At 42.5% G+C, this 26,032-nt stretch overlaps 1 protein-coding gene across 1 annotated transcript in view; it reads right to left on the bottom strand.

Annotated features, from left to right (window-relative positions):
- Positions 1-26,032, bottom strand: part of CPNE4 (copine 4) — a 197,303-nt gene that overhangs the window by 39,234 nt on the left and 132,037 nt on the right. Inside the window, exon 7 of the mRNA XM_054991399.1 lies at positions 8,384-8,482. Coding sequence (XP_054847374.1) covers positions 8,384-8,482 — 99 coding nt within the window. The remainder of the gene's footprint in view (positions 1-8,383; positions 8,483-26,032) is intronic.

The following is a 26,032-nucleotide window of genomic DNA, read 5'->3' as shown; positions in this document are numbered from 1 at the left end:
ATGCAGAACTGCACATGCCTAGATGCTGTATAGTCTCTTCAATGTATTGGGGAATGCTCCTCATAGAAACCCCATTAAATTCACGGAACATTCTCTAACTAAACAATTAAATTGTGATAATATGGGTTCAATAATGTGCCCACTGGATAATTTGATCTCTTTTCCTTTAAAGGCATCAGTTATTTCAGTTGCCACTGGATTGTATCGTGATTTTTACTTCATGTTAATAATTTTAATATGTCTCAACGACACAGCATTTCAAAATTTATAATGAATAAGAGGAATTCACATAGAAGGGATATTTACTTATTTAGGAAAAAATTACCCTCAGACCCAACAATGCTTATGCTTCATGCTCACAGGCAACAGATAAATTGGTAAATCTGTATCTTATATGAACTACTTCAGACTTGCAGGTGGTAACTTGTTACTAAATGTTCTGCTATGCTAAAGAAGACCAAGCTATAAAAAAAAAACTAGTTGTCAAGGAGAAGGCTAGGTTATGGACTTTCATCCTGACATGCTAGTTTTCTATGGACAAGGTGTCTTTCTAATGAAGAGGGGAATTATCTCATGTGCAGTCTGAACTTAGTACGGTGAAAAATCAGTATTCATCTACAGTTTGTAAGCACGCCTGGGCTTTTAGGCTACATGTGTATATTTGAAATCCTTCATATTCTTGCATTTTCTTTACTTGCTTCTTTTTTACTGATTTTGATGACAGACAGACATGTTGCTATTGGAGTGCCTAATGCCTATCAAAAGGTTAAAACTTGTTCTCCAAGCAGACTTTTCAACACTGTCATCTTGGAACACAGTGAACAAACTAATAACTAGATAAATTTAACAAGACATATTTCCAAGCTGTATGTAGCCTAGACAGATGAATGTTCCTATTTGCCCTGGAGCTCAATATTCATCTTGTGAAATTATTTTTTTTCCCAGCAGAGGTAACAGGCAAGCAAGGGACCACATTTTCCTGGCAATTTTTCCAATGACGCTCTTTCCCCCATGATCTCTAGAGGACATGTCCAAGTTCATACTTCTGCCTCCTCAAATCTAAATGATAGTTTCCCCCAATTAAGGCTAAATACAAATCTGATGTGCAGTGCAATCCTATGCAGAGTTAACTCCAATACAAGTCCATGGGTTTCCACAGGCTTAGATTGTAGTAACTCTTCCTAGGGATTACATGGCTAATCACTTAAACCTGTCTATAAATGGGGCTAATTTCAGCTGGGGCTTCGAAGGGCTGAATCAGTGACAAAGTTCAACATAGGGCTGATGTTCCCCTGGTGGGGGTGGGAGATCCCCTGGTCCCAGCCTCCTCCCACTGCCACCTGGCCAGTGGGAGAAAGGACTTAGGAACGAGCCTCCCAGGACTTGCTCCTGGCACAGCACAGGAGTGATATCATTACACAGGCTCTGGGAGTGTTCCTGGGCTTTGCGTTGGCTGATTGGGCTCAGTTTGGGTCCCAAATTAGCCTGGCACGAAGCTTGGGAGCACTCCCGGGGCCTGCACAATGATGTCACTCCAGGAAGTGACATCATTGTGCAAGCACTGGGAGCGCAGCGTATATACACTTTGTGCAAAGACTTGGGGGAGTACAAGGTAAATGCCAGCTCCCCCCCAGGGGGGGGAGGGTAGCAGGAACTGGCAACCCTAGTTCAACATTATAATTTGGGAAAGATGATACGAGGTTTTTTACGCTACTACTTCCTACTACATACCCTTTCAATCATTTCAAGCTCTCTTGTCAAATACTGCTGCCTATATAAGGATGTAATCTGAACTAGAGGTTCTTCATAGCCATGGGAGCTTTGATGCTGGCAGGTCTGAATGCAGATCGCCCAGTGACATTCTTAGGAAAAAAACACAATTTAGGAACTGGGAACTCCATCAAGTGTTGGTTAATGCACTGCTACTAAACATGTGCCCACTAGAATCCTGTTGGAAAAGCAAGATTCCCTTATATCCAGAAAGGTAACATAGAAGAAATGAAAAAAGAGTGCAACATTTTACATAGCACAATATGTTTATTGTATTTTAATGACAAAAAATGTTGGAAGTGTTCAGAGAGCATTTGCTTTCCAGTTAGTGTGGAATATATTTTAGAAATATAGCTTCTTTGATTTCATTAAACTGTTTTATGTTGGCTGGGGCAAAATGCTGCTGCAACAGATGGCAGTAGTCATCATGGCTACATTCAGCAGGTGCTGGTCAAAGGCATAACACTAGTACCTGGTTGTGTCGGTGCCTCATAGAGATGCTCATTTTATCTGTTAAAATCCTCCATGGCCCCGTCTTGAGAGTAATACTGAAAGTCCCTGCTATGCCTCCCAGGACAAATATTTGAGTCAGATTTAGGGGAAAGCAAATCAGGAAGCTCTACAAATCAACTGCTGCTTCCATTAGGTTCTCCCTACACAACTTTGAAGCACCATGTTTTAAGTTCAAAATCTGGTTTATCCAAAGGAGATATTTTAGTTAGTTGTTATCATTTTCTGTTTGTTTGTTTTTTAAGTTTGTTTTGGAAACAATGCTTTCAGCCCAATATAAATGTGACACAGGCTGCTTCCTTACTGGGACTCTTTTGTACAGCTAAGTCATTCCTTTTTCTGCAACCAAGCAAAAGTGCCAGAATTGAAAATGGGAATAATACTTAATATAGCACACTCTATTCCCTATAAAAATCCATCTATGTCTGGCATTTATTTGCTCAGAAAGTAAAGTAACTTCATTTCACCAAAGGTTTGCATGGCCTTTAATTTTCTATATGTTCCTTTATTTACAGCCCTATTAGTTGTTTCCAGTGGCTGATACATTCTTGAATCAATGGTTAATTAATATTTCTTATCCCTGGGGTGAAAAGAGAAATTCAACCACTGCTTTTGGCTTTGTCGTCAAATCAGTTGCTCATTTTAAATTTTTAAATGTTTTTAAGTTTTATAATTTCAAAGTGGCACTAGAAGAGAAACTCAACAAGAGTGGCTTTAGATTCAAAGTAAAAAAAGTAGTTCTTAATTTCTCCTTCCCTAAATGGAAATTGATAATTGACAATTATCAAAATACATTGTGACCAGCCACCTAAAGAAAATGGAAAGTATTAATTAAACTGGAAGCAGAAGAACACAGGAAAATGAGAAGGGTCAGTAACCTTTAGAAACATCAGTGCTTTGACTCCTCATACTGAACAGCCAATAGCTGCAACTGTATTTTATGTTAAGAAAACTGTCACAAATCAGGTCAGAAAAATGATGGGTTGATTAACAAGGAAAACACAAAAATGCAACAGACTGAACACATGAAGATGCCTTATACTGAGTCAGATCTTTCAAGATCAATATTGTCTGTTCTGATTGGCTGTGGCTCCTAAAGATCTCTCCGGTAGAGATCTTTCATATCTTCTGCCACACAATTATTTTAATTAGAGATGCTAGGGATTGAACCTAGGACCTTCTGCATGCAAAGCCAACGCTCTACCACTGAGGTTTGACCTCTTCCTAAGTGGTCAATAATGGCACCTAGATTCTCTTTTAAACTGAATAAGCACATGACGGCAATTCCAAACTAAATGGCTACCATGGAAGGAATCCCTGAAGGCTGTTTTAAACTTTCATGCAAGACATCTAAAACATTGGACTCAAGACATGATAAACTTTGACACTACACCAGAAGGTGGCTGTTTTGTATAGTTAAGATATAAAAACACAACAAATAATAAGCAGTTTAATACAGTATTAACAAACCCATTCCAGCACCTCAGCCATATTTCTCCACACTCCAGAGATCAGAGTATGTTCGCATGACTACGTTTTAATAAACAAATTACAAGCAAGGCAAGTAAAATAACATCCTTGTCTTCTGGAAATGTCCATGGAGACCATATGTAAGAGGGCTTCTGAACATCCGCGTAACTATTTTTTCCTACTACAGAGACAGATTTTCCTATTACATAATATTCCCTTTGCTAATAGGTGTCCAGGTGTGTTTTTATTTTAAGGCTATTTTTGAAACCCCTCTAATTTGTTTCAGCTGAGGAGAGGAATATCCCTGGGAACCTTCACTGGCTTTATGACAATCTCTCATCAAATCTGTCCTTAAGGTACTTTTCTGTCAAGAACAGTGAAAGCTGACAGTGTGGGAACTCAGAGATTTCCCTCTTTAAGACTGATGAATGAAAATAGTTGGGTGGGTATATTTTTTAGATTGTCAAAGTGAATTTGGTGTAGCAGTTAAGAGTGTCAAACTATGATCTGGGAGACCTGGTTTCAAATCTCCACTTTGCCATAAAGTTTTACCTTGGATCAGTCACTCTGTCTTTGCCTCACATTCATAGGGACATTGTGAGGATAAAATGGGGACAGGAGAACCATGTGTACTGCCTGGAGTTACTTGTAGGAAGGGCAGGGGGAAAAGGCACTAGTTAGAGATATGGTTTTTGGGAAAAGGAATAAATAACATAAATGTCATTATCAAAAATGTATTCTTTAAATGCACTGTTGAGTTCACATTAATATTTAGTCAAGAAGTTCACATTCAGTCATCATTGGCATGGCTCTGTCTATCTCCTAAATCACAGCAACAGAAAGACAACACATAAGTGCTGAAATTTTGATTTTCTCAGGAGAATCAATGAAAGCTAATGGCCACAGCACTGTACACTCACAGAAGAGCCACTTCCTAGCCTGAAAAAGGACAAATCATTTATCACATTCAACGACTTTCATCAGTCCAGACTGGTGAAGATAAATCTAATACCCAGAAATGGAATTATTAATGAGCTGTTAATTCCATTTACTAAGGCCTTTAATCAGTGATTGATTTTAGAAGCCAGTGTGGTTCATTATGATGGAATGGGATCTGTCACAGCTGAGCACTGTGAAAGCTAAGAACCAGGAACAATTTTCTTCATAAAGGGTTATCCCTTGCTTATCTTCTCTTTCCTGAACAGAGATAGCTGCTTTTTAATATTCCTTCACTGTGGAGCTTTGCAGCTAGAGGTGCTGTGAATTTTGCCACAAACATGTTTGAAGGTGATGATTAGGTATGAGCTGACTCATGTCAAACAGCTATGATGCCTGCTGAAGAGGTCTGTATTGGATTTTTGCAAACCAATCAGAGCCATTAGCATAACTACAGACTATTACTGAAGAGTAGGATGTTGGCAAACGTATTGCCAGCCTTGGAAGGGTTAGTGCCCCTATTCATAATTAGGGTTGCCATTCTCCTGGTGGGGGTGGGGGATCCCCTGCTCCCAGCCTCCCCCCCCCACTAACCTGACCAGCAGGTGGAAAGGTGTGAGAATGGGCTTCCCAGGGCGTGCTCCTGGTGCCACATGATGACATCACTTCCAGGAGTGACATCATTGCATAAGCCCTGGGCGTGTTCCTGGGTTTCGTGCCAGGCCAGTTTGGCCTGTTTGGGGGCCCAAATTGGCCCAGTGCAAAGCCCAGGAGCATTTCCAGGGCTTGCACAATGACATCATTCCCGGAAGTGATGTCATTGTGCTTTTCCGGGAGTGTGCCCTGGGCTTTGCATGCATGCAAGAAGACGATACAGGTAAGTGCCCATTCCCCCTCTCCTGCTGGAAGGGTAAGTGGACCTGGCAATCCTATTCATGGTAGAAGCACCCCCCCTAAGTTAACTCATTTTCTACTTTCACACATTCATGCTGTTCCTCCTACACACACATTGTGAATATTTCTTCACCATCTTCCTTCCCAAAGGGATTAATTTCCACTCACCTTCTGCCATGGCCAATCAGGCATAGGGGCCTATTCGTAATACAATAGTTTCATCCTCCTGGTGATAACCTATAATAACAGTGTGCTTATATGACCATATAATCTAGACTGTTGTTGACAATGGTATGGTTAGCGTGACACTCTGGCTTCCATTTTTAAAATCCTCAGACTCCATTTTTTGGAAAAATCATTAAGTAAAACTTTTTTTCTGGATACTGAATATCTGCCTCACACAGAGATGGCCCCGTCTCACCCTTTCTTTGGACAAAGCCTTTCCAGGAAGTAGTATCTTCCTACTGTCCTTTGTGCTTTCTCAGTGGAAATGCTAATATGTTTGTTCTGGGGAAAAAGTATTTATTCATCTTACTAGATCAAACTTACTAATCAATTGCTGAAAACTACTCCAGATTTATTGACCTAAAGCTCTTTTGTATTTCTATCATCATATAAAGGATATCAACATAATCATTCCTGACTCCTATACTATTAACACCAATAGGATCATTGAAATAATTTGCTAATATTATATATGTTCTGGGGTATTTAACATCAAATTAATAAACATATGTTTCCAAATCTAGCCTTTTCATATTAAAAAGTAAGGAGTAAGGGGGAACATAAATATTGACAACTAAAATCATATATCCAATAAATGTCAAGAGACAAGCCATTGCCAAAGACCTTAAGGCTGGTAGTAGTACTACAGTACACTTCACAGTAGATATTGAACATACCAAGGTGACTTTTAGCATTAAGGGAATAGCATTAAGTTTATAGGCGGGGAATCATGCTTTATTACCAATAAGCATCCTTAACTATGGTTATTATTCATAATTTTTATCCAACCCTTCCTGTAAGGATTCTAGGTGGTATACCTGTTTCTCTCCCTATTTTACCATTACAACAACCCTGGTCTAAGATGGTAACTGGCCCAAGATTACCCAATGAACTTCATGGCAAATGCTCACCTGAATGCTAGTCAAGAAGTGAAGAATGGGTAAAAATATGACCACAGTCAGCCTATAAACAATGTAGTCACTGCTGGAGAACATCTGTATCATACTCTCTTTGGCTCCCTCCCAACTTTTTCCTTCAAGAGGAATAGTGAGGGGAAAGAGGAAGAGTGAAGAAAGATGGAATACTCCGTTCTCCCACAAGGCATTAACTGTCACTGCTGTAGAGAACAATGGTATATACAATGGCACACCATGTCAGAAGTTTTAATATCCTTCCCAGAAGCAAACTCACAGTTTTTTGGATCTAAAGGTTGCTAATAAGTTGGCCCTCAGAAGTAGGAGGTCAGCTACCCAGGGAGAAATAAGAAGCTTGCTCAGAAATTCCAATTAAAATTTAGCTCAGCTCCAGTTTCTATTGAAACTGCAAGTGACATTTTAGCAAAGCATAAATGCCAAACAAAAGGGGGGAGGGGAAAAAGAGAACATCTGTATACATTTTTCTCTCACACAAACAAAAATAAGTATATGAAGTAAAATACATTACAGCTTGTTGAGAACTCTGTTAGCGTTGAAACAGGCAAGCCCAAAACCACTGGAAAAGTGCTTGTCTGTAAAAATTTCTATGCACATCGTGTCATATATAAACATACTTAGCACATTAACCAGCCCATTTACGTGCAGAGTCAGGACCTGACTGGGCCACAATTGCTGGCAAAGCAACAAAGAACTAGGATTACATCTCATTGTTGCTCTTTGTGGGCACAGAGTGTGTGATATTTATATTTACTCTAAAAGGTTTTTAGCAACTCTGAATGCAGAAGATCTGCTGCCAACTGTTACTTCCAACTTGATTGGAGAGTACCAACAAGTCATAGCTGACTTATTGCAACTCCTGGTGGGGTTTTCATGGCAAGAGACAAATAGAGATGGTTTAACATTGCCTGCCTCTGCAACTCTGGTTTTTGTTGGAGGTCTCCCATCCAATTATTAACCAAGGCCGACCCTGCTTAGTTTCTGAGATCTGACGAGATCAGGCTTGCCTGGGCTATCCATGTCAGGACTCCAACTTGACTACAACTGAATTCTTCCACACCAATGATTTACAAGTCTAGATTAGAGATGGGCACGAACCAAGAAAAAAAATGAACTGTGCGGTTTCTAATTCATCATGTTTCATGAACCATGAACTTTTACGAACTTGCCTTGGTTCATGAACTGGTTTGTTTGGTTTGTGAAGACATCACTTCTGGGGCAGCAGAAGGTCACTTTGGGGGCTGCAGAAAGCCCATCCCCCCTGTTGCCTAGGACACTGATTGATCAGCACCAGGCTGTCTGCAGTTACAAACTAAAAAATGAACCAAATGAACCGGCCTAAAAGTTTGTGGTGGTTCGTCTGAAATGGGCTCTGATGAACTGCCAGTTCGTAAACCTTAAACTGGTCTGGTTCATGATGAAGTTTGGTTCATGCCCACCTCTAGTCTAGATCCTTGTGCCTTTGATGGTGAGTCCTTTTTAGAAACCTAAAGAAACACTGGCTCAAATATTTACATTATACAAAAAAAATGCAACTACACAAGTAGAAAAGGAGGTTTGCATGATTTCCCACTGCGCATGGATAAAAAATGGTAACATTTTAATTCTGCTGCTGCTTTCAAATCACACATGTTCAACTGACATACCTGTCTCCCTTCCATCGCTCCTCGCATTTCCTTGAATGTTGAACTAAATTCTCCAATAAAGTCATGCTTGCCATTGGAATCCCAATCCCAGACTATGCACTGAAAGACAAAAAAAAAGAAGAAGCATGTTTTTTCTTCTTAAAAAGGGGCAGCACCTTGTCCAAAAGAGCCATTACTCTGCATTGGTTCCTTGATCTTGGAAATGATCTTTCTGAGGGTCAGAAGGGGCTGCAGCAACATAAAGGAACATGGGAAAAAATCACTGTTCCATGCATGCAAGGAGGCATACAGGCTAAAGATTTGAAGGACAATGGCTCCCACTTTAACAGAAGAAGGATGCAGCATCCTCTGCTCCCACCTTTCACTCCCTGCCACTGCTTACCTGGCTGGTGGACAGGAAAGGCAGCAAATGGGCCTCCTGGGGGCACTCCTGGGATCAGCATGACGATATCACTGATGTCATCACGCTGCCCTGGGAGTGGTCCTGATTCAGCGGGCCCAAAATGTGCCAAATTGGGCCTGTTTGGAACCCAAATTGGCCTGCTGCAAAGTGTGCACACTTCCTGGAAGTAACGTCATCACGCCGGTACAGGACATGCAGCATGACAAGAAGCATGTCAAGGACATGCAGAAGGTAAGTGTAGGGTCCCCTCCTCCTGCCAGAAGTGTAAGGGGACCAGGCAACCCCATTGTGAAGGCCTTCACTTCCTTTTCACATCAGGAATGATGTAATTTGTATTGTTGTGCAAATTACTCAAATTAAAAATATATATATTTTTAAAGAGAGGAGCAAAAGGCCAAAAGAATAGAATGGCTTCACACAGAGGAAGCTATAGCTAAACAAAGGCAGGGGAATCCACTCATCCCTACCATTTTATAGTACCTTTAAACTCAATTTTGTTCTCCAATTTCGGTACATAAGAGTGTAGTGGGAAGTACAGCCTGGCACACATTAATAGGCACTCCTTCGGTAAAGGCTGCTGAGGAGGATATTCTGGTTCCTTTTCAGATGCAAGGAATTCTTTACTTGCTAAGAAGGAAGAACTTGGCTCTGAAGTGCTTTGTCATTTTTCACCACATAAGTCTAGAACTTTTCTTTGACCTTTATATCCCAGAGGGATAAAATACGCTTGAATCAGGCAGATGAAGTACATTTCTCTCTTCAAAGCAGAGCTGTTTGGTGACAAGTCTGACAGAGATAGGATAAATGTATCCCTCTGTGTCCATGTTTATATATTTTAGAGGTACAGCTGAAAAGTGAGCAAAATTTCTATGCAATTCTCTCAATCTGATGTCAAGGTTTTCTCTTGAAACATATTCAGAAAGCAGGTCCCCTGTTCTAATTAAATCTCCATTGTAAAATGACAGATGCTAGTAAATTCCAGCGAAGTTTTAAACAATTGACTAAACTACACATGAGGTACACTTTTAAAATTTAAATTAAATCAGCTGCTAATTTGATTGACTCTGTATCTGTCTTTAACTCCTTGGGGCTAATGACAGTTTTGACTAGACAATCTAAATTCAAGGGGAAAACACAGGGGGATGTTCTCTTTAGAACTGCTTTCCCAATCTTATTTATTTATTAATAATATTTATTGATTGCCCTTTCATTAAACATATGTGTGGCATGCAGTAAAAATAAAATAAAAACAGCTATTAGAGCAGCAAGTTCAGAAGATGATAAAAATACATTAATCATATGCTTGGGCAAATTAAAAAGTTGATTTTATCTAGGACCTATAACTTAAAAACTAGGCACAAGGCAAGCTATTGTGGAGACATCACTCAAGAGTGCCACCAACTTCTTCAATTACATTAGAGCCAAGCTACAAGAGATGAATTACACGAGGAGGAGCAAATGAAGAGAGTCGCAATGTTAGCTGGGAAGCTGAGTTTTAAAGATCAGAAGGCGTTGTCAATTTCCCCTCTCTACCCAGACAGCAAAGATAGCTCCTCAGAAGGTTTGCTAATTTCTTCTTTGCCTCTGGAAGGCTCTGTCAGTTTCCTCTCTCCTTCTAAGAGGCAAAGAGGAAATAAATAAACCCTCTGAGGAGCAAACTTGCTCTGTAGAGAGGAGAAATTGACAAAGCCTTCCAATCTCTTTTAAAATTCAGCTTCCCAGCTAACATTGCAACTTCCTTAATGTGTTTCTCCTCATGTAATTCGTCTCTTGTCGCTTAGTTCTTAGTCGCTTCATATGGTTGTCTTGAAGTTTGACACACAGAAAAAGAACCAATCACATTTTGTTTTGCCTTTAAAGAGACTCACATTTAAGATCTCATTGCATTTACATTCTAATGGCAATACAAATTCTTAAGCAAATTTGTAACTACAAATACGTCCATTCTTTGCATGCCAAATTCAAGAGTAAGGGTTTCCTTATACTGAAGAAAACCAAAAACCTAGTCAGTATAATAGCCATTATTGTCTAGATCAGGGGTGGGCAATTGTTTTGGCTCGGGGGCCACTTTGTGGGAGCGGAGGTTAGCGGAGGGCCGCACCTTTTAAAATGATTGCATTCATTAGTTAACTTTGCATTTCAGAAAAGGTATAAATTGTATCATAAAAATCAATAAATATAAATTAAATAAAATAGTGGTAGTTTTATTCAATTCATTTATTGTGCTAATTTCATATCATCTATAGCTGCAAGCACATTTAATTTTAGAATCACTTTAATGAGACAAATGTACCCTATCACACTTTTCTACAATTTTTTTTGAAATCAGGAGTGAGATTTTTTGAAATCAGGAGTGAGCAAATCTTCGGTCGCACACGGGAAGGAAATCTCGGTTCAAGGCGGATTTTTCTGACTGTCTTGGCGGGCCACAAAAAACTCTGTAGCGGGCCGCATGTGGCCCGCGGGCCACAATTTGCCCACCCCTGGTCTAGATTTTTGTACTATACAGTATGTTGAAGTTTAATTTTAGTTGGCTATCATATTGTGGGGAGGGAATCCACAAAACGAGTAAATTTGAGCATAACAGAGGCATACTATAATGTTAATCAAGTCTTAATTATCATTGTTTTCTCCAAGGAAACCTGGTAGCTCTAGCTTTATGAGAACATTGAGATGTCTCCAATAGACCCTTTGTCTGCTCATAGAGAACAATGAATGCCAAGGTCCGTTGAGGGATAACATTCCTTGGTATTTAGTATATACCTGGCCCTTTTGCATTTTTATTTCTGTGGAAAGCATTAGAATGAGCAGACATTGTGTATGTCATTACAGTTTCTGTTCAGATGACAGAGTTCACTTGCATATCAGCTCCTCAGGGTGACAGCCACAGGTTTTTGAATCGCTGGTCATGCCGTCAGTATTACCTTGCAAGAAAGCTGGATCATATGTAGCTTCCCCTCGCCTAATCTTCTATAATTATATCCTATGCCTTCAACTCTTGAATTGCCTTTCCAATGTGGGCAGAAGGATGCCCTGAAGATGCTGATAAAGATCCCCCCCCCATTCTCCTTTAAATTTCTCCCCAGGTTTCCCCAGAGTTCTAAATTACTTTCTCTTGTTCTCAAAGTAAAACCAATGCACTTACAAACGCTTTATCACTTCACTGTGTACATCCAAATGTTGTACAGAGAACTCGGGATGGCTGATATCTTTCTATTTCTGAGTTGGTTCCCACCAACTTTTTTATTTGTCATGAGGAGGAGAAAGGGGTTCTTTCTGACTACTAAAAAGGCTATGCCAGGGATAATGTATTGACAAAAGCCAGACGAGACGGGGACTGCAGTGAGGGATCAGTGTCAGTTTATGGAATTCAAGTTACTTTGAATTCAACTCCCAACCCCTTGCTGCAAGAAATCCAAGGTCTTGAGTCAAAAGGTTCTTTATTGAAAGATTACATTCATAGCACAAGTGTCCATAATTATTCCAAAAGTATCAACGCTTCTGGCTGACAGGGAAGCTTTGTTGAGAATGACTTGATAGATACCAAAAGCAGTATACCACACAGTCCCTCAGAATCCCCCCCCCCATTGTCCCACTACAGTTGAAGCCTGGGAGCGCGAGGGAGAACTTCCTCCAAGGACGCTGTTTAGACGTGGAGATAAGGTGCCTTCCCATTTCCCTGGGAACGCAGCTGGATGTCTGCAACCTGCGGACAGAAAGACACTGGAAACTTACAGCATGAGAAAGCCTCTGAATACAACATGGAGTCACAATGGATACAGGGTCTGACAATCAGGCAACATTATGTGCTGATGTAAGACACCTGAAAGTGTCTTACGTTACCATAAGAACCTCAATGCAATCATACATATGATCACATTACAAAATCACATTGTTTTATTAATACACTTTATTTTATGTCTCGCTTGTCTTGCTTCCATCATGGAACTCAAGAAGGCCTACACTGGTTTTCCAGGCAGTATCTCATATGGTACTGATCTGACCCAAACCTCTTTAGCTTCAGAAAGGTTGATATGTCATATGCCTTCATATTATGGGACCAGAGTTATGTATGTATGCATGCATAGCTTTTTTTTCCAGCTGGAACATGGTGAAACGCAGTTCCGGCACCTCTAGAAAGTAATCATGTGTCTGGTGGCCCTGCACCCTGATCCCATTTCCTCCCCGCGCACAGCCCAAGGCACCTGGCTCTTTTGAAGCACGCTGAGTCTCAGTGGCAGCGAAACAGGAGCAGGCCCTGTGCCCCAGCTTGCTGGGGAGGGGCTCCCTCTACTGCTGCTTCCTCGAGCGCTTCTCCCTGGCTGGAGGCAGAGGCTAGCTTCCCCACCCACGAAGGCATGCTGGGAAGTGAAGCAGTAGGCATGGCCAGTCAGCGCAGAAGATTTCCTGTCCCAGGCATGGAGACCAGGCACTGACTTTTCTCCTTCCTGGCACTCCTCTGCTCCAGCTCTGTGTCCAGGCAGTGCAGCTCATGGGCTTGCACAGGCTAGTGGCATAGTGTGTGTGTGTGTGGGGGGGCAGAATTGTGGTCATCCCGAGCACATTTTTAGGGGGTGCTGCATCAAGGGAAGCCTGCGCTGCATCCATGGGAGGCCGCCTGCTGAGATAGCCCTCCTGCAGTAGCTGCTGGCTGAGGAGTGTGCCAAGCTGGTGGCAGAAGCTTGGCCGGCTGCCCCGAAGGGCTGCCAAGTAACGGGCAGGGAGGCGAGCAGGCTCAAATCACAGGAGGGCTTCCAGGGGGTGGCCACGCCCTATGTGATGATGTCATTTCCCAGAAGTGACATCATCGCATGGTCCCAGGAGCGTGCAAGCAATGCGCGCACGTGTGTTGTGCCGGGGTGCCACCTCCTCCCAGGAGTTGCTCTGGGTACTTGCAATGCACGCTACGCCACTGAATTCCACCATGTCTTTTCCCAGAAAAAAAGCCCTGTATGTATGTATGTATTGAATTTATTTATTTATAGTCCTCCTTTCTCACTTAGATGCAAGGCAGATTACACAGTACAAGTCAATAAGAACAACTGCTAGGATATTCAATGAACAAATACAATTGTGTATGGGTTGCAGAAATTTGAAATGGGCATAAATTAGAAGAATTGCTGAAACAGTGTATCTCATCAATATTCACGTAAATTCTCACATGCTTCTTATTGATGGCATCTTCATCATTAGTATCTGAACACATTTACATGAAACATAAAACACAAAAATAATCCCATACGGATCATCAGATCAGCAACTGGCCCTTGAAGAATTCCCTATGTAATACCTGATAGAATTTTTTCAACTCATATTAAAAATGATGCACTTACTGAGCATAGATATATATGACTTAGACTTACTGAATTTTATTTTTCTTCTGAATTGATACAGAATAACCCTATAGACTTTTCTTCTTCATCTAGAAACATATATTCTTAATAGTACAGTGCTAAGAAGAGTTACACCATTCTAAGCCCAGCGACTTCAGTGGACTTAGGAAGGTGTAAACTCTGTATAGGCTTGCACTGAAAACCCAATAAGTTGGCTTCTCCCTTCCATACAAAAACAGAAAACTAGATGTTCATGTAACACTGATATCATGGGAACTACCACAGAGATGTCATGTCTCTGTGAGAAGTCCCAAATCACAAGGAAGGAACCAGTATTATGGCTTCCCCTCACACCAGGGAAAAATCATTTTGAAACTGGGTAATGTAGGCCAGTATAGCATTGTACCAATCTCCACATCACCAGAGGAATAAAAGAACACAGACTGAGTTCTGTAGGTTCAAAGATACCATGGACATAAGAATAATTTTTTACCTCTTACATCATTTATGTAACGGAATTATGAGTAGCCTCAGTTGTTTTTATACATGGTATGAGAATGAATCTCAACCTGGAGAGGTTTTAGAGTCTTGCTAATGTCACTTAGAGACATGACGGTCGGGTCTCCTTTGCATGCTTCAGTACCTTGTGCACTCCATATGACAACACCCTTTTTTCTTAGCAAGGAGAACACAGCCTTTAATCACACGCCCATTCCTTTCTTCATTAAGTTATATATTCAGTGCACCTTTGTACAAATTCTCCTACCTCTTCTTCTTCCACTTAAAAAAACCAAACACAGAATTGCAGGTTGCTGATTAAAAAGAAAAAGAACAAAGAATCATGATTGCACTAATGATTCATTCATTATCTGTAGTTCATTATAATGCCAGAAGTTGTTAAGAAGAGAAAAGGACTGTTTGGGATTATTTGAGGTTTGAATTTTAATTGGAGATCATTAAAGTCAAATTACATTTAACAAGGTCAAGGTTAAGACAGATCAAGCTAGTTGTTTGATTCATTCCTATAGACTTCTAACTTCAGCTTTTGGAAAACCAGAGAGTTCTTGGTACCACTGAGTTTCCGAACAAAAGAAAGCATTATTATCTCAGTGTTGTTTTCACAGCTGTAATTAGGGTGAGGGTAAGGGTGCTTGTAAGCTGGCCCACTGTAATTGCCTATTATGCAAGAGGTTTACATCTGGCTACAAACATCCATTGCCACTCCAGACTAGCAAGCAACATGCTTCTAAATAATACAAAACCCACATATAAAATTAACAATGGCTTCCACACACCAATTCAAAACAATACACTATCCACATATGTTTTACTATTAATTTGCACTAGACAATTGCTATTTAAATATTAAATAGCTTTGATCTGGCACCCAAGGCAGTATTCAATTATTGTAAAATCCATAATACAACTCTTACTAAAAACAATTAAACATTAAAGATCACAATTAAGCCTGCTACAGATGGCAAAGATGAAGTCTACTAGTTATGCATTATTCCCAGTCATGCATCAGCAACACAATCTGATTTATAACAGGGAGCTGTATGAAAAGTACCAGCCTGCAGAAATCCTCGCCAAGACACAAACCCTCTTCTAAGGCCATAAAGCTCTTCCGCATCTGAGTCTTTCTCTTCCTCTCAAGAAGCCTCAAACTGATGTTCACAAGATTACAAATAGAAATCCCATTCATCATGTACTGAATTTGATTCAATGTGGATACAAAGATGTACTCCTTGCTCTCCCCCTTCCCTTCCAATCCAGCTGACTGTACCACCAGATAGAGAGGCAAAAGAGTTGCAGGTAGAGTCGGAACTGGGATATTATATTAAGGCTCAGGGATCTCCATTCCTACTCATGTCTCAAAAACTTACACCCCGAAAATCTTGTTGGTCTCTAAGGTGCCACTGGACTCAAATCTTGCTGTTCTATGGCAGACCAACATGGCTATCTAGGTAAACTATCCAGGTAGAAATCAGAGATATTGAAGAGCCAGAGCTATCTACAGGTGTAGGGGCAGGAACAAAGGAGATCTTTAAAGAGGAAAATATAAAATGTCACTGAACTTAAATGGCTGAGAAGTATATCAATGGAGAATATTTAACAACAACAGTATGAAAAATTGCTTTAGGTTTGAATCAAGGAATTGACAACATAGGACCTTGGGAAGGTTGAGGTCTTAATTGCAGCTGAAACAGGGGTAGCATGATGTGAAGCTTGACTGGTATGGTTTCTACCCAAACCCTCTACCTGACAGACTTAACCCCAAGCGGCTTCTGAAAGTCGTAAGTCCAGCACATGTGAGGGAAGCAGGAAAAGAATTTATGAGTGCAGGCAGCAGTTAGCTGCAGCCATGTTTCCCTCCAAAACTAAAGCCATGTTTCCCTCCAAAACTAAACTAAATGTGACAGCATCCTTATGGGTGCCATCACCGTTTTAAAGTGATTTTAAAATGCTGTGTGGGCCTGACACAGCATAGAGCTCTCTGTCCCCCAAATGCCTTTTCAAGCACCAAAACGGTTGTGAGGGACTGGCTGTTTTGATATTTGAAATGGTGCAGGGTGAGGAGGGGAAGAGCTCTGTGCTGCAGGCCTACTCAGGATCAGGCCCTCACAGCATTTTAAAATCACTTTAAAATGATGATGATGATGATGATATCCTCGTGGCAGCCAGCAGGACACTGTCACGTTTAGTTTGGCTCTAAAACACCACAGCCTCCTAACAAAGGATTTCTTTTAGTCCACTGCTCTGGAGGCAAAATCCTATCTCCATCCCTTTACTGGTTTTGCCTATCCTTGCTCAAAAAGCAAACTCTGAGATTTCTGATGTTTCCTGAGCCAGGACTTCTCCAACCTGTCACACTAGAGTTGCAAGCCCTGTCTGAGTCTTCTCTGTCTTTCACTCCCCCTCCCAGCTGGTTCATCCAGGCCTTTTAGGGATCCTGATTGACTGCTAAACTGGGCCGTCGTCACACGGGCGTTTATTCCGTCAAATTTCCATTATGTGGCGCTATTGTTCCTATCGGCGCCATGATGCAATCTTTTGTCAAATACCGTCTCCTCCCGCTTCGAGTTGTTCACACCGTAGCGCTCTGTGCCGTCATTTTGAACGGGCACAGAAAAAACTCCTCCCCCCCTTTTTTAATTTTTTTTCCGCTTTATTGCGTTATAACGACATTACATCGTTATAACCAAACGTTAGCCCAACCCCAAAAGAGCAGGATAGGTTGGCCAAGTTTTCCCGCCCTGGAAGCAGCTTGAACATTGGCTAAGATTGTTTTTCTTCCTAATTTGAACATCCATAAATATACTCTTGTTCTGAGAAAAGCCCCTGTCTGACGTGATCCCCATCGCCGAAGACTCAACCATGGCTCCACCAAGTGTAGTTCTGGTGGCCCAACTGGTTGTTTTGATGGTTCAGAGCACGTTCACTCTGTGCCATGCACACCTGCGATCCCTCCGTCGGAGGCGAAGGGCAGCGGAAAGACTTTTTCGGTCTATGCTGCTCGAGCAGCATAGAAAGAACACTCTTTCATTGCTTTGTATTTTTATAATATTATGACGTTATAGCGATATTAGGACGTTTAAAAAAAAAAAAAAGGAGCTCGCTGCAGGAGAGCGCGAAAGGGCGTCTGGGATAACGGGTCAAGATAAGAAAGGGAAAATTCCATCATTATGGGATAGAAATCGATGCCGGATGGTCACACGGAAGCAGATTATAGCGCGAAAATTGAGACCAGAGGAGAAATCTCAGACTCGCAACAGTGCCAAAATAAGGTGGGAATTTTGCGGTAGATTGCCCAATTTTCGCGCTAATTTTAAGCCCGTGTGACGACGGCCCTGCTCTGTTCACACACCAAAAACGTCACAGGGGGTTGGTGGGTCCCCCCCCCCCAGAAAGGGAAAAGGCTTTTGCCCATCTGTCACAGACCTCTTCTTCAATTTTTCCTGATCTCCGGCTGCAGCTGATTTGTCCTGTCAGTGGTTCAACTGATGACATTCTGGTTAGGCTGTTATATGAAACAGAGGATTGAATCTTTCCTTTTAGAAGATTTCCCCTCAAGTCCTTTAAGAAATTAAATTTTACACAATCTCTTTTGACAGCTGTCAATTTAGTGAACTGGCCCTGTCAATTCAGAAAATTTTAACCGAAGGATTAAACTAAAAACTATTGTACTTTGTCTTATCTCCAATGAACCTGCTGAACAAAAAATGGTTTCTCCTATTATTATTTGACAACCTTTCAAATATTTAAGAACTGTAAACATACATTCCTTTGCACCAAATATTATTTTCTGTACTCTAAAACTTCCCCAGTTATCATCGTTCCCTCACATGACTGCCTCCCAAATCCTGTATCGTGAACGAGGCTAGGTTAAACTTAAGCTTATATACAGAGCAAACCTAAGGGGGGGTGCTGAAAGTGCTCAAGGAGTTTACTAGCCCTTACACCAACATATCTCCCACTTACAGCAATGTAAGTCCAAGTTATTCTGGTGCCGCTTCCCAGTGATGCCCCCCACAGCAGACCACCAGTGGGCCTCAGGTATAAACCCTGAACTGGTGTGGGAGTGGGCAGGCTGGGGGCCTGGCTTGGAGTTATTCAGCTTCCTAAGCTGCTCCAGGCTGGGTAATTCCCCCAAACTGCAGCAGACAATTATGCCATGAAAAAGACAGCACAGCTAGGGTTCCCAGTTACCAACAAGAAGCAGGCAATCTCCTGGGGGGGGGGGGTCTGTCTCATAGCCTGTCAATCTCTGGCAATTGGTAGGAAAGGACAAACTGCCAGGTAATCGCCTGCCACCAGCAGGCAACCTGGGTAAGCATGCAGTGGGCAAAGTGCAACAACGTCCCTTCCTCAAGTGATGTCATTATGTTAGCAGCAGGCATGCTCCTGTTCTTTGCAGAGGCCAATTTTTGGCCCAAACAGGCTAAATTGGCCCCTTGTGAAGCGTGGGAGCATGGCCGCTGCTGGCACAATGTCATCACTTCCCGGAAGTGATGTCATCACATCGGCACTGGCAGCATGCACAGATCCTCAGGCACCATGGTCCATGTCATACAATGGGGCAAGTTCCCAGGAAAACATACTCAGGAGAACTGCCTTGGGGGAGGAGGCTGGGGATGGTCGCAGCCTTGGAGAGGGCTATTAGCAGACTCCCTTGACTGGACTTTCCCCCTTTGGACAGAAGACAGGGCACAACTGTGGATGGGGTGGCCTGGAGCTGCCCTCTGTGCCCCCTTGATAAAGTGGCCAAGCAACCCTGGGATTCATTCCCTTGTAGGATCAGAGTCCAATGTTGCAGTAGCCGCAAACCCATCTTTGCCACCGACAGAGCACTCCCATGCTGGGTGGGTGTCATTTGGACAGCAGCAGCATCTGTCTCAGCGAGGTATCTGGCCCCCGACAGTTCCCATCACTCTGCTCAGACTGTGCTTCCAGTCTGGATCCTTGAGCATCCTTCTTCAGGCAGCAGTTCAGTCCGGGAGCCTGTCCTGCTCGTGAGCGTGCAGCACTAGGAATGGCTCAGCCTGCCTCCATAAGGTGGCAATCTGGGTCCTGGGACCCCTTCATGATTCTCAGTTTAATGAAGCCTGGGTTGTTCAACAACTCTCTCCCTGTCTGTTTGCAGGTGACACTGGCTCCATGCTCCTCCCTGCTTTGCTACACCTGTCCCTTCCCCATAGGCCTGCCTCTTCACACATCCCAGAGGATGGGCTCTGGTTCAGGGGTGGTAATACTGGGGTGGCTCCAGTAGATTTTCCAGGTACCACTGGACCTCTGTTCTATTCTGCTGCACAATAGTGAGGTGGTCCAATGGCACTTTGGAGGCCGAGCCCACACTTTGGTTTGCATCCCCTTCCTCACAAATACTTCAGGGTGCTGGGTGTGACGTGAAGGGTTGTCTGAGACAGTGTGTGGCTGTTCTGGGGAAGGATGGTCTGTGTGGTGGTCCCATGCTCTCCCATAGCACTGCAGATTGTTAGTGCATGGAGATCTATTATGCTAGGGCTCTGCTGCCATGGCTGCAGCTGAGGTGGAGTTGTGGAGCCATGTCTTGGTCAAGATGATGGATGTCTGGGGTACTCCATCAGCTAGGTCATCCTGCCTACTTTTGCCATTTGCAGCTTTAGCCGGCCTCTCCCTTCTGCTCAAGTGGGGATTGAACCAAAAGTCCCAGCCAAGCTCTCCCCATGCCTTTCTACTGAGCCATGCCACTCTGTCTGATATTCTCAGCAACTCCATGTTGCTGGTGGTGACACAGGAGCTGCAGCAGGGTGTCTAGTGCTTGCTGGCATGTCTCTTAGTCAGAGGCTGCAAGTTTGAGCCTGGTCTCGGTCTTTTTGGTCCCTTTGCCTTTCTGGTTTTACTTTCCTAGGAGAAGAGTGGGTGTGGCTCAGAATGGGGATGTTTGTGAGTGGGTGGCCCTTTTGTTGCCAGTCTGGCCCTCACCAGCAATGGGGTGAGCTGGGGAAGGATCTTTCAAGTCAGGTGCCCTCTATTGGGGTGCTGCAGTTGTGGAGCATTTCCACCTTGTTTGCTGGCTTTCCTGGCAGGGTGGGGGTGGGCTGGAGTGGCATTGAGAAGTAGTGGCCACATTTTCAGCTGGAGATTGGCTCTGCCTATAGATGCCACTCATGGAGCTGTCAACAGATGCTGTTGTGTGATTGGTGGATGCTGCCAGTGTTTCTATGGAGACTAGAGAGCTTGCTCTGCTGCCTGTGCCTGGCTGGGTTCATTCATTGGTGTATCTCCCTGTGGAAAGTCCTTAGGGAGCAGACCAGTACCTGAGAAGTTATGCAGGCATCTGGATATGTCCACCACGGCACTCCTTAGGATTGTGCTGTTATTACTAACATTTTTTTCCAACACGACCTTTAAGACATTCTTTAAGAATGTCATGCTTCATTTCTGGAAACTGCTAATGGATACATCCATTTGCTAATGGATACATCCATTCAATGTACCCTAATACAGGGCTTCAGATGTAAGGTACCTTTTAAGCAAATATGAATAAAGTGCTTCTGTAAATGTTTCTTTAAAAACAACACCTACTTCATTAACTTCTTTATTCAGCTGAGGGAAAAGTTAGTATAAACCAGGGCTTTTTTCTGGGAAAAGAGGTGGTGGAACTCAGTGGTGGAACTCAGGATCACACAATGACGTCACTTTGGGTCAACTGGAACAAGGGGGGAGTTTTTTAAAGCTTAAATTGCCCTTGGTGAAAATGGTCACATGACCGGTGACCCCGCCCCCTGATCTCCAGACAGAGGGGAGTTGAGATTGCCCTCCGTGCCACTCAGTGGCGCAGAGGGCAATCTCAACTCCCCTCTGTCTGGAGATCAGGGGGCGGGGCCACTGGCCATGTGACCATTTTCAAGAGGTGCCGGAACTCCGTTCCACCATGTTCCTGCTGAAAAAAAGCCCTGGTACAAACTCATGACATGTAATTGCAATCCTAAGTACCCTTTCATGGGAGTAAGATGCATTGAATAGAACGGAGGAGGGTTCTCAGTAGACCTGCTTAGGATTGCTTTCATAGACCGGGTGCCTAACAATCCAAAATTGATACTATTCATTTGGAAACTTTCATGGGAGGTAGTGGTGCTGCCTGTAGTAACAGTGCTTCTGCCCCATCCCCAGGTCAGCAATTTTTTAAGAGAAAGGAAATTAGCAAAATGTATGGGCTGAACTAGTACCTGTGCCAATTTTGTTGGGATGAACCAGTAAAAATCACCATTGTTCTTGTTATGAATTAAGTGGTGTCCCTTCTATGAAAGGTAGTTCATAAGGAAAGAGTAAACAGAACTTGAATGCTCCAGAAATGTTGCACTATGAACTCCTCAAGATAACATGCCCATGCTCATAACTGTCTGGAGCCTTACTGTAACATATCAGTACATTGTGAACATTAGTGTCACCTGCTTCATTCCTGTCTAGAAATTCCTGGGAAAGAGGAGATGTGGTAGAAAACAGCCATTGTGTTATGTAGGAGTCTGACACATTGCACCCCTTCCCCCTTTCCATTCTACATAAACAGTACACAAATCTCAGTTTCAAGCATTCTTTTACCAATATCCTTTTAAACTTCCTCTTAACAGAGGACAATAATAAACACTCTATTTGGGGTATTTTTTTCCACATTCATGCTCAGAATGAATACAACACAAAATTTTTATAAGAAATGGAGAAGCACCAGTGATATTCCTTCTGAATGGACTGCCAGTCTCAGATACAAGATGGTATAACAGTAATTACATCAAATGAGAATCTGGCCCCAATGAATCAATGTTTTCTTGTATAGCTTTCTGCAAAACAAGTCACTGTTTCTAAAATATAACAAAAGCAACATATGTATGATTGCCAGTTCTGCAAACATTGCTTTCAGATTCTCTCTCACCCAACTTGTAAGGCTGCCAAACTGTCTGATCAGGTTTTACAATAAATATTCTCTCTTTAATTTCTTCTTTTGTTACTTCCAGACTCTTCTGCAAAGGTAGCAAGTGGTATATCTAACAGAACTGAAAAAAACAAAGTCGCTTTTGAAAACCTGCTGTCACTCTTTTCATTCACGAGCAAACTGGCACGGCTCTACTGAGTGAAGCATCAGTTCAAAGAGTAGACCCAAGTTCAAACCTCACACCCTCAGCTCCATATATCAAGCACAAGGTGCAGACACTCCTTAGTCAAGACACACACACATTTCTCTCGATTCTGATCTACCCAAAGTGCCTGCAAAGTGGTCATGTTTATGGTAGCAAGTTGCCATACAGTTCATGAATTCTGATTATGATCATTCAAGCCAAGGCAAGTTTTGCGTGATTGCTCTTTTAAAGTTTCTTCGATTTCCAAGACAAGTGTAAAAATAACTAAGGCAATGTCAAGTACACATAAGTCAGTTAGCAAAGCCATCTTGTTTTCACAGGCTTTGCCAAAGCCACTTTTCTTTTGGAAAATGGAATTATGTGATCCTCTCTTCCATACTGCGACAAGCATGCCAACCAGGACCCAAACCATGATGAAACATGAGCCCTTTTTGTACAGTCTTCCAAACGTGTTGGCTGAAGGCACGGAGAAGGAAAGGGATTGCACTGTTGGCCCTGCTTCTGATCTCTAAGCAAGAGCACTCAGCTGAAATAAGGGTAAGGATAGCAATTGGATCCTCCCTCTTCCATGCATTCAGCTGCATGGTTGGAAGACTGTGTGAAAAGGGCTTTGGTAGTGACATCGCATAGGGGAAAGGTATCAAATGTTTAAAGGGATGGGGTAGGGAGGCAAAACTCCTCCTGGAATAGTATACGGCCCTGGCATAAGCCTAGCCAATCCACCATCCGTGTTTAGATGCAGAAAAAGAAAATCAAGGCCAAGTATTATTAAATCAATATATTGATCACAGCGTAAAAGAGAAATGTACTATCTTTTCCTATTTCCTTCCTAATTTAGCTGTCCCCTGCATTTCTCATTACAGAGTCAGAACTCACACTTTTATGGACACTGAAATCACTTACTAGTACATAAAGAAAGCAATGGGCAAATGAAAAGTGTTCAGCAAAATGAAATAGATCATGGTGCTAAAACCATGTTTAATGTATGTGCACAGTTTTTGCCAAAGGCATCAGAAAGAAAAAAAAATCCAGACAGCATTCATGCATTTTTTAAAACAAGAAATCACTTGGATCTAACCCAGCACTGTGTGTGAACAGACGACACTTTTGCCCGTGCACATGGATTGGGAGGAGTTGCTGACTTTCCCTATTATTACAGTTTCTTGTTCCTCTGTAAAGCTGCTGCAGGGGACCACAGGATGCTACCACTGAAAAGGGGAGTAGAAAAGTGCCCTATGAACATGCAGAAACAATTCAGTGTTACCAGGGATACAAGCTTGTCTTTATTGGATGAAGGGAAAGTACTGAATGCCTCCAAAACAGTCAAAGAACTTAACAGAACTGATAGCTTTGGGCTGCAATAACAGCGGATGTAAAGGGGATCATGAATCCCCCATTCCTTTTCCTGTGTCATTTTCTTCATTCCTGAAAGGCACTATATAAATGGAGGTTCCATTGCTTACAATATTGTGCTATCAGCTGAATTATTTTTGTTAAGACCCATAAATTTTGGAAGAAAAAAGTTCAATCATGCTTGGAAACCACACAAAAAAAGGGTAAAAGTTTTATGTGGGGAACAGAACTCATGAGTGAGGATCTGAACCCAGGTTTGAAATCATCAAGCCTAAGTCCCATACGCTATCCAGATGTGGCTCCCAATTGCTCCACCATGTGCAGTGCTGGTCTGCAGGCTTCCATGAGGATGGGCCATATCATTTAATTGGTATATAATCTTTTTTTAAGAGGTCTGAAAAGTTAGAGATTTTAATTTAACTCTTACTGGGGACTTTTCCTGATATTAACCATCATGACAGATAAGAGAAATTTGGCAGAGAAGCTGATTTCGACAAAGCTCTTGATAAGAGACTCATGAAAGATAAATGGTAATAGTCAATAAAACCCTGGAATAGGGAGGTTAATAGGAAGCTGGAAGAGGAACTAGCTCAGAGGGCCTAGGCTATAAATGGATCACAGTCAGAAACCATTTCAAACTGGTTGGAAACAGATTTATATTTAACATATCAATGGTTTGCCAAAATAAAATGTGGGAGGTTTAATGACAACGAGTACTAATATAGGTCCTTATCCTTTGTTTCCACAAAGAAATACACACATACGTTGAATGCTAAGATTGTTATTTATGTTATTCCAACTTGCCACCTGGCATAGTCAGGCACCTTCTGGGGCACTCCCTGGCAGAGGACACACTTCTGACCACAGCTGCTGGAAGGGACATTGTCTTCCCTTCCTCCTTGGCCAGCTATGCTGCCCTTAAGACCAGCAGTTCCAGCAGGCTAAGAAGGTATCCCAGCCATCAAGGCAGCCCAAACTGATGTCCCTCCCACTGGGTATTAGAGACCAGATAGGGAAGATGATTAGTGGGAAAGTGGTGGCCCAAATGGGCTGCGGCTTATGAAAAGGGGTGGCTAGCTGTGTGGAGAGGGAGGGAGTGGCAGTAGCTCCCACTTCTGCCAGCATAACAAACACATCACCAAATTCCTCACCGTCTAACCAGTGGTATCAGCAGTAACTAACACTATCTCATGTTAAGCTCTCTCTGTGTGTACGATGTGTGTAAACAGCAGGTGTGGCTTAGAAAAAGTCTACATATGAATTTTTATCCCACCTTACCTCCAAAAAGCAAAAGACAGCGCATATGGTTCCATGCCCACTCCCCCTCCATTTTGTCCTCTCAACAACCCTGAGAGGTAGATTAGGTTAAGAAAGAGTGAGTGACTGACACATGGTTACTCAGAAGCTCTCTACACGAGACATCTGATGCATGAAGAACACATGTTGGGAGATGCAATGTTAGCTGGAAAGGGAAGTTTAAAAAGACAGAGCCGGTGGGCAAGGCAAATGCTTTGCTATACTGTGGAGCTGTGAGAAGGGGCTGTGAAATGCCAGAAGGGAAACTTCAGCCCATTATAACCTCTCTAGGTCCAAGCCCAGCTCTGGAAGGCTCTATTCCTCACTGCCCTCTGGTTGCGATCCCACACAGTTTTAGACTGGACAGCTGGAACTGACAGAGCTTTCAGGGAGGCAAAGTTGAAATTAACAAACCCTCTGAGGAGCGATCTCTGCCAGCTCTGTCTTTTAAAAACATGCTTCTTGGCTAACACTGCATATCCCTATGCTTGGCGAACATGCGCCAAGGTGTCTCGTGTAGAGAGACTTTCAGTGAGCTTCATAGCTGAGTGACATTTTGAACCCACGGCTCCCTGATCCTAGTCCATCACCCTACTTGCTACACCTCACTGCAAATTGCTTTGCCTAGTCCACCAAAAAACTGAAG

This window comes from Eublepharis macularius, chromosome 11, assembly GCF_028583425.1.
Source record: "Eublepharis macularius isolate TG4126 chromosome 11, MPM_Emac_v1.0, whole genome shotgun sequence".
In the NCBI taxonomy this organism is placed as follows: Eukaryota; Metazoa; Chordata; class Lepidosauria; order Squamata; family Eublepharidae; genus Eublepharis; species Eublepharis macularius.
Note: the sequence above shows the minus strand (reverse complement) of the source record. Positions and strands in the feature narration are given on the sequence as shown.